The following is a 10,000-nucleotide window of genomic DNA, read 5'->3' on the forward strand; positions in this document are numbered from 1 at the left end:
ACGCTGCAGTGTGTAATGAGTAATGAGCCCGTTGTCGTGAGGAGTTCATTGTTATTTATGAAATACCAGTCAGATCTTAAATACTGCAGACGGAGAAGAGGAGCCGAGGCAGAAGGCAAAGCTTCTGATTGGCTCCCACTTGGCATTCGGCCGACGCAATTTTTTCCAAAGTCGACGCAAAGACAAATATCAAACCCGTGGATGCTGCGATCTGACGCGACCCCGAGATCCGAGGGGACATATTTTAACCCGAGCAAAATATTCCCGTGACGCGATGTCGCGGAGGCCAATCAGCATCGTTCGACGGAGAGCGGGCGGACTGTCGCGGATCACGTGACTTTCACCCTGCAGCTAAAGAAACGGTCGGTGGAGTCGTGTCCACGCTGCCCGACTCCCACGGTGACGCCGGTTTGTCTTTAAACTGTGGTCAACACTGGACACACACACACACACACACACACACACACACACACGGTGTACAAATGTCAGATTAATAGCTCTGCGGTGCGTTCGAGGCCTCAGGCCGCAGATAGAAACTCAATCATCCATCAACCATGACTGCTGATATAATTACTACACACACACACACACACACACACACACACACACACACACAGTCTGGCATTTTCCTGTTTTCTCCTCTTGTCTCAAGGAAACAACCAATTTGCTCTGAACATTTCAATTTACCTCAAAGCTCGCTCGCCCACCCTCTCCCTCCCTCTCTCCCCCTCTCCTGATTGGCCGTGAAGTACAAGGCCGCTATTGATCCGCCCCTTTAATTAACGCCTCGTCAGTCAAGCGGTTTCTCAGACTTCGCTCCGTCAAAGCTCAGTAAACAAAGTCAAATGTAAAAACCATCCGTCTGATCCGAGAATCACTCGACTGATCGCTGCTCAGGAACAAGAACAACACGATGGATGGAAAAGGCTTCTGCCTGCAGCCATTTGTAAATGATTTATTCATTGATTATTATTCCTTATTTGCTGAAGGAGAAGTTCATCATTCTATGATTTGCTTGTCTGAAAGCAGCGACACGGAGGTGGAGCAGCTTCTTCCCGACGCACGGACGCTTTGTTTAGTCTCAACGGGGTCGGTGAGCTCGTGACTCGCCATGGTGGTCGAGCGTCGCACGGCCGGCGTCACCGACGTCCGCGTCCTGCAGAGAACGGGTGGATGTATCTTCTGGCTGCGTTTACCCACGTGAGCGAGTCACCAGATCCGTGAGCTCCACCTGCTCCTCTCTTCAATCTCTGCAGGTACTTTTTGCAGAGTTGTTGCAAACCTGCGATTAAGAGCTCTGCGTCGCGGCGACGGGATGAATGTAAACACGAAGTGTATCTGCTCGACTGTAATCTGAACACCGGAGGCCGCACGCGAGTAAATCCACCGCCGCGGCGAAGTAAACACGCCGAGTCCGACCTGAGAGTCTCTCTGCTTAAGCTGCTAACACACACACACACACACACACACACACACACACTCACACACACACACACACACACTCACACACACACACACACTCACACACACACACACACTCACACACTCACACACTCTCACACACACACACTCACACACACACACTCACACACACACACACACACACACACACACACACACACACACACACACACACACACACACACACACACAGTCACAAACACACACACACTCACAGTGTGTTTACTTGATGAACCTCTGCTCACTTCGACATTTTCTGAGTAATTATAAATGTGCTGCAGCCTCCGAGGGAACTTTTGCTTCCGTGTGGAAAATAAATGTTTTGCTTTGCACAGCAGACACTGTGTGTGTGTGTGTGTGTCTGTGTGTGTGTGTGTGATGAGTGTGACTCTGTGTGTGTGTGTGACTGTGTGTGTGTGTGACTCTGTGTGTGTGTGTGTGTGTGTGTGACTGTGTGTGTGTGTGACTCTGTGTGTGTGTGTGTGTGTGACTGTGTGTGTGTGTGACACTGTGTGTGTGTGTGTGTGTGACTGTGTGTGTGTGTGTGTGACTGTGTGTGTGTGTTTGTGACTGTGTGTGTGTGTGTGTGTGTGTGTGTGTGTGTGTGTGTGTGACACTGTGTGTGACTGTGACTCTGTGTGTGTGTGTGTGACTCTGTGTGTGTGTGTGTGTGTGTGTGTGACTCTGTGTGTGACTCTTTGTGTGTGTGTGTGTGTGACTCTGTGTGTGTGTGTGTGTGTGTGTGTGACTCTGTGTGTGACTCTTTGTGTGTGTGTGTGTGTGTGTGTGACTGTGTGTGTGTGTGTGTGTGTGTGTTGACAGTGGATTCGTTTTCTCTCTGACAGCAGCGAAACAAGGAAACACAGATAATGTCACCCAGACTATCTGCTTCTCTCCTCTCCTCCTCCTTCCTTCCTCCTCTCCTCTCTTATCTTCTCTCCTCCTAATCCTCCTTTCTTCTCCTCTGTCTCGCTGCTTCATTTCAATATGAATGAAAGTTGAGCAGATTTTCCTCGAGGCAAAACACACACGCACGCACACACGCACGCACACACACACACACACACACACACACAAATATCCATTTGCATTTTCATCTCTGCAAACTGAATTAATTCAATTTTTGTTCGTCTTCATTCACACTGAGAAGCCAAGAGTGGGATCAAGGGGTTTATATACGAGTGTGTGTGTGTGTGTGTGTGTGTGTGTGGTTTTCACATTTCAGTCAAAGTCAGTGTTGCTTTTATTTAAGTGAAATGTTTTTTCTCATTTTTAACTTTTTCATTCTTCCTTCTCTAACTCTTCGTCTCACTTCATAATTAATAATAAATGTAAATCTTTCTTCTATTTTTTATATTTCTCTGCTTCACTGCTGCAGAACGTCGCCGCGTCTCGTCGTGTTTATGATTCATTAACATGGAGTGGAAGTGTTTGTTCACGTGTTTCCGCTGAAGAGAGAGAAGATGATAAAAAAAGATATTCTCCTCCGACTGTATAGTGAAGCTGTTACCGTGGTAACCACGGATTATACTTTTTATCAGAAAATGAATTACAGTTTTCCCTCCCTCTGTCGGCGTCCTCCTGTCTTCCATTAAACTGTGTGTGTGGTGTGTGTGTGTGTGTTGGTGTGTGTGTGTGTTGGTGTGTGTGTGTGTTGGTGTGTGTGTTGGTGTGTGTGTTGGTGTGTGCGTGAGGTGTGTGTGTGTGTGTGTGTGTGTGTGTTGGTGTGTGTGTTGGTGTGTGCGTGAGGTGTGTGTGTGTGTGTGTGTGTGTGTATTGGTGTGTGTGTTGGTGTGTGTGTGTGTTGGTGTGTGCGTGAGGTGTGTGTGTGTGTGTGTGTGTGTTGGTGTGTGTGTTGGGGTGTTATCTAAAATAGGATTCCTCTGAACAGTCAGAAGACATTTGGAATAATACCGGACACTGCTGCTGTTTTTTCATCTTCACCTCCTCTTCCTGTCGTTTCCTCTTCCTCTCCCTCGCGTCGCTCGCTCCTTTTCTTTTCTGCTGTTTCATGAATAATTTTCTCTTCCTCCATTTTCCCTAACTGTCTTCCTTCCTTTAATTAGTATTCTCTCTGTCTTTGATTCTTTTCCTTTCTTTCTTTCTGTGATTGAGATCATTTCTCTTTACTTCTTTCTTCCTTTTACTCTCTTGCTCAAGCTTCCTGTCTGTTTCTTTATTCCCTCCTTCCTTTACTATTTCTTTCTTTCTTTAATTCTCTTTTTGCACTTTCACAAACTTTCTTTCTCTCTTTGAACCTTCAACGTATCCGCCCCTCTATCTTTCTTTCTTCACCTCCTCCTCCCATCGTTCTTCGTCCCTCACTACTTCCTGTGGTTATAAACTCACGACTTCACCTGAGACAAAAAACAACAACAGTTCAGAATCAATTTGGTTTTGAAGAAAAGAGACAGAATCTTTTCTTCATTCATTCATCCTCTCTCTCTCTCTCTCTCTCCGTTCTGTACATTTCTCTCTCTGCCACATCCTTTCCGACTTCCATTTATCTCACACCCACACACACACACACACACACCTCACACACACACCTCACACACACACCAACACACACACACACACACACCTCACACACACACACACACACCTCACGCACACACCAACACACACACCAACACACACACACACCAACACACACACACACACACACACACACACATACACCAGCTCTGAAGGTTGTGGGTTTGAATCCCGCTCCTCTTCCCCGGGAGTTAAATAATGGAAGCTCTCTCTCTCCTGGATCCTGATGTCGGTGTTTGGGGATAAACTGGGCCACGTTTGCCATGTACACTGTGTTTCCGTGGCAACCAGCCGCTGTCAACAGCGATGCAGAGTGACAGGCGCTCGCAGAAACTACAAACACCGACGTTTGTATTGTTATATTTCAACACAGTCGTGACAAAACACCGGCGGGTCTTTGTGTGTGTGTGTGTGTGTGTGTGTGAGTGTGTGTGTGAGTGTGAGTGTGTGTGTGTGTGTGTGAGTGTGTGTGTGAGTGTGAGTGAGAGTGTGTATGAGTGTGTGTGTGTGAGTGTGTGTGTGTATGAGAGTGTGTGTGTGTGTGTGTGAGTGTTTGTGTGTGTGTGTGTGTGTGTGTGAGAGAGTGTGTGTGAGTGTGAGTGTTTGTGTGTGTGTGTGTGTGTGTGTATGAGTGTGTGTGTGTGTGTGTGTGTGTGTGTGTGTGTGTGTGTGAGTGTTTGTGTGAGAGTGTGTGTGTGAGTGTGAGTTTTTGTGTGTGTGTGTGTGTGTGTGAGAGTGTGTGTGTGAGTGTGAGTGTTTGTGTGTGTGTGTGTGTGTGTATGAGTGTGTGTGTGTGTGTGTGTGTGTGTGTGAGTGTGTGTGTGAGTGTTTGTGTGAGTGTGTGTGTGTGTTTATGAGTGTGTGTGTGAGTGTGTGTGTGTCTGGGGAACTCTTCCATGAATGAGTCATCCCTCTGCAGCGTCAGACAACTTGAAAGTGAAGTCGGCTCACAAGTAAAACATCAGACGCTGACCTCTAGTGGCCGGTTACACAACCACGACCACTAGAGGGCGTCGAGGTGCAACGTTCCCGTCTGGAACGATTTATGATAATTAACAGTTTCCATCTCGTCCTCGTAGTTTGGAACAGACACAGACTGAATCACAAACACAAGATTAACCATTTTAATAATTGTCCATTCAGAAAATACAGGAAACCACAGCAGGGCAAACAGGAAGTAGGATTAAACTCGTATCTGCACCTTCCTGTTTCTGTCATATTTTGGTCCCAAAGTCATCATTATCATAATCGTTACCCCATCATCTCCGTGGTCATTACGATCATCATCTTCCTCAACATCTTCAAATCCCAACATTTTGATTTTAAATATCACGTCTGTGTCATTTACAGTGTTTATTGTACATCGGGGCAGATTTTTTGGCGTCTGTAAAAACCAAATTTCCCCTTCTGGGGCTATAAATTTTCAAAATGCACGGAATAATTAGCATAATAATTATAATAATACTGATTAGACTTTTCACATCGTCAACAAGGATCATCGCCGACTCGGAAATTATCATCAGATCAACCAATCATCAGCCTCGGTCCTGATCATAATCACAACAAATTTTAATCATCATGACAGACACTGTCATCATCATCATCTTCGTCACACACACACACACACTCACACACATACCACTGGACACAGTGTGTGAGAAGCGGACAGGCCCCATTAATTCATATATGGCTCAGTTATTAACATCGAAGTCGGATCGAACAGACGAGGAGTAAACTTATGAAAGTCTGTTCGACAGTACAGAGATTCCACGACTGTTCCAAAAGTTCATCGTGAGTCATTTGGACAAAATGCTCAGCAGTTATTCCAACATTATTCATGTTCTGAGGGGGAAAGAAGAAAATCCACACCCTGGAGAAAATCCACGTGGTGTAGAATCCGTAAGACTCGAGTTCACCACAGTTTCCGTCACAAACGCTGCAATAATGAAGTGTCCGACTTTGGAGTCAGTCTGGTTTGTAGAACTTCTGAATGTTATATCCGTCGCAGCAGATTTGCCGCTCCGCAAACAACTCCACAAGATTCTGTCGTACGTAGAAGCCGCCATGCTGTAAAAATTCAAAGCCACGTACAGTCTGCGAGGCTTTGAACTTCACTGGACTCTTAACATTTGCTCCGTCCGTAAAAGTTCACCGATGATGAGCTTGAATCTGGGTCTCACGTAAAAAGCGGCATCGTCTGCGTATAGCGGCATTCAACCACATCGCCTCAGTTGCCGTGTCGGCAGTTTCCTCGCCCCAATTTTTAATTTTCCGTCCCTTTAAAGTCTGCTCAGTTTTTCGTCGATTGTAGCTAAACACAGATTAGCTTAAATCCTTGTTGTGGCTTTAGTTCCTCTCCAGCAGACGACGTGTTTCAACCAACCTTTCCGGTTTGTCTCTTTTTATTTGGTCGAGGCTTTGATTTCCAAGGTTTGCCCTCAGTCAGAGAGGTCGTCACGTCATGTCCAGTCCCCTGACTCCTCTTACTTTTTTTCCTCACACAAAGAAACTTTCTCTGCTCGGCCTCATCCATCTGTCAGGTCCTTCGTCAAATTAGTCCCTCTCTCAGGAGTCGCTGTCAGGCTTTTTACGAGGTCACTAAATAAGGAGAAAAACTTCATTGGCTGACGGATTTTATGTGTGTGGAGTCGGGAGTGATGCTGTGATCCAGAATCCTTCCCTACTTCTGATTAACAGCAGCTTTGCTCTTCTACCGATGAATTGTACCAGTGGAATATGAACTTGTTAGGGGAAGAAAAAATAAATAATGTCAAGATAAATAATGTCTTTTTATCTTTTAAACTAAATGGACATTTAGCCTCTTTTGACAGTTGTGCACTTTAGCCATTTAAAAAACGGCTACTGAATTTATGACTAAAAGAGGAGTTTGGATCTTCAGTTTCACTGATTTGTTCGGCTTCTGCTGCACTTTTGTACTTTTCCCCTTAGAGGTGATTCACTGTTTTGCATTTCAATACTGATAAAATGTCTTTCCACTTAATACGAGGTAAGATTATTCCAATTTAAAGATTTATATACTGTTCCACGAGAGGCTGGAAAATATAAAATTGCAGCTTTCATTTGTTCTGTAAAGGGCTGCCAAACGTTTCCATTTCAAGTTTACTGCTTTAACCTCATTTCAGATTCAGGCTCTGCTACGTTCCCATCCTCGCCTGTCATTTGAAATTTGTCTGGTCAATTTGTTTTCACTTCCCTCAAATGTTTTTTCCAGCTCGGTTTTGTTAAAAACGGCTCTTCAGTGGAAAAAAATGTTCCGTCTACATGTGGTGTCCCTCTGCGGTTTAGAGATAAATGTTGAAGTATAATTGTGAGCTATTATATTCAAAGTACATTTCTGAAGCGAGGCTCCAACAAAAGCCTCTGATATTTTTTCGAACCGCAGCAGTTTTTTGATCTTGAAAAAAACAACAACAACGTGAAGCTGCTGTTTAAATCCCGACTGGAGCTGCTGAAGGTTAATGAGTGAGTGAGTCGTGTTGTTGAGCTGTGATCACAGGACAACGGGTCCATGTCGTGTTAATTACAGCTCCGAGGAATGATTGACAGGCAGCTGTCGGATGGGAAATCTGCCTTTACAAGGTCTGACTCAAGCTGTTCTCAGTCTCTGGTTACTCAAGATCAGGAAAATGACAAATATCAATGTAGAATTTGACAACAAACGTTCCGGTTTTCAGACCCTGAGCTCAGACACGCGAGGCTGCAGTTCGCTGCCTTGCTCGGGGGCATTTTGGCTGAACGCACAGATGCAACTGGGTTCATAAAAAACATCTGCATCATATTGTTGTTTTGTTTGTGCTTTTGAGTTTTATAATATCCTGTCAGCAGAAAACCTCTGAAAACCAGATTTGACCATAGATAGACCATTAAACAACTTTAGCAACTTCTGTTACGTTTGCCAATTCAAGAATTTCCATATTGTGACTGCGATAATTATAATCATAATTTATTTAATATTGAAAAAAAATGTTTTACAGATTAACATTCTGTAAGACACATCACTTTGTGCAGGAGGCATTTAATGCTATATCTTGTTGTACAAGGAATAAAATATATGAGTTTAAAAGTTAAAAGTTTGACAAATTTATCTGTTTTGATATGAATTCATAAGTTTTCTTAAATCGTTGTTGGCTATTTGTTGTTAATCTGACAGCCGCTTTAGGGAGAGGGATTTTGAAGCTAGCCGTTAGCTAGTTATGACTGAATCAGCGACTGCTAGCTATCTGCTAGCTTTAGTATTTTTTACATTGAAAACCAGTTTAACCGCATCAGTCAAAAGTCTGTCTCAAATAAAAAGTCTTAACATAAAGCAGCTGAATAACCAGGTCAGGTCAGTCTTTCTCTTCAGTCACTTTTTAAAAACGTTTTTTCATTCCGACTGCATCGGTAAGCTAGCAGTGCGTTAGCATGAGCTCAGCAGTCAGCGTGCAGTCGCGTCACTTCGAGCTAGCTAGCAGGCGTCGCGTTAGCCGAGGACGGCGCTCGGAGGTTTGCGCAGCCACTGGTAGAACTGCCGCCGGTGGAGGCGGTGCCAGCGCACGTTGCCCTCGACGATCTCCAGCGCCCGCGGCAAAGCGGGCCCCGCCCCCACGCCGCTGGATTGGATGAACTCCTTTAACTGAAGGAAAGGAGAGGAAACGAGAGAAAGACAAGGGGATGAGGGAGGAAGGAAGGAAAAGGAGAAGACAGATAAAAGTGATTAGAATATTGAAACCCCCTCGGTGTGGAAAGAAAAGAAACGGAAATAGCGACGTGCCGCTAGATGCTAACAGAGGAGAGAAAGTCTGTTGAGGATTTATTTACCCGTATAGATTTTAGTGCTGCGATGATCCTGCGGACGAACATGCGCGAGCGACGCGATGCGGAAAATTGGTCGCGCGTTTGGTGCGAACGCGCCGTAACACCCGGCTACAGACGGAGTTCAGCTGCTTGTTCCACAACAAACTGGTGAAAACCAAGGGACCTAGATTCTTCTTCCTCAATCTATCTATCTATGCTTTATTACCGAATGAACATCTACAATCGCTGATCCGACAGCATTAGGTTTGTCCGGCACGGATCCGATGGGACACGGATTTTAGACTAACGGGGTCAACAGGGTTTTACATGGCTGAATGCTATTGGTCATACACCTTCATACAATGAGCCAGCTGGGGCCAATAATTAGGGATGTCCCCATAATTATACTGTGGCTCAAAATCCTGGGAAATACCGGATCATCAGGCAGACAGGAGGTCGACGACTAAAGGCTTCTGGACGTTTTAAGTAAAAAGAAAAGGACTTTTAATGACAATCAAACAGAAACTTTTCCGGAGAGAAACGGTGAATTGTTAAAGCGAAACACGTTGTGAAGGTTCATAATTAGAGGGGAAAAAAAAGTGGAAGTATCAAAGTCAAACTTTGCTTTAAACGGCGGTGGTTAAAAAGAGAAGAGCCGCCAGCGAATCGTTTCCTTCTTCTTCTTTTTTTCTTCTTCTTGTCGATAGAGAAACTTTGTTGAAGGAAGAGAATTCTGTTGAAGTTCAGCACTGACGAGGAAAGCTGGCGTCGTGCCGAGTTTGACAGATTCACTGGAGCGCAGAACAAAGTTCATCCCTTCAGCTCCCTTTAATGCGGCTGGTATCGTTACCTCCGCTCTCCTCCCTCGCCCTTCCTCCTCCTCCTCCTCCTCCTCCTCCTCTTCATCCTGCAATTTCAGTTTCTAATTTCTTCAGACGTTCTGACTCTCCTCCTCCTCCTCCTCGTCCTTCCTCGTTTCCTTCCTCTCTCCTCTCGGTGAGTCACATGTGTTTTAATATATTTGCTTAGTGGGCAGACGCAGACTTCGCGTTTCTCTCTAAAAAGCGTATTCGGGGAAAAAGGAGACAGAGAAACATTCTTTTCTCGTGATGATGTTGTTTTGTGCTCAGAAGTTCCAGTTTTGATTCATGGTGATTCTGCTCAGAGGCGTCGATGACTCCGCCGCCCTCGCCGAGGCGGGTTC

At 45.1% G+C, this 10,000-nt stretch overlaps 1 protein-coding gene across 7 annotated transcripts in view; it reads right to left on the reverse strand.

The window, feature by feature from the left end:
• Positions 1-10,000, reverse strand: part of LOC118287206 (thyrotropin-releasing hormone-degrading ectoenzyme-like) — a 132,159-nt gene that overhangs the window by 16,941 nt on the left and 105,218 nt on the right. For 2 of the 7 annotated variants that reach the window (XM_035612188.2, XM_035612179.2), the window contains exon 20: positions 5,110-8,635. The exons of 3 other annotated variants lie outside the window; for them this stretch is intronic. In XM_035612188.2, the coding sequence (XP_035468081.1) occupies positions 8,483-8,635 (153 nt within the window). In that variant the 3' untranslated portion in view covers positions 5,110-8,482. Of the gene's footprint in view, positions 1-5,109; positions 8,636-10,000 lie in introns of those variants that run through there. 2 more of the 7 variants (XM_035612196.2, XM_035612200.2) reach the window with 2 other exon arrangements.

This window comes from Scophthalmus maximus, chromosome 12, assembly GCF_022379125.1.
Source record: "Scophthalmus maximus strain ysfricsl-2021 chromosome 12, ASM2237912v1, whole genome shotgun sequence".
In the NCBI taxonomy this organism is placed as follows: Eukaryota; Metazoa; Chordata; class Actinopteri; order Pleuronectiformes; family Scophthalmidae; genus Scophthalmus; species Scophthalmus maximus.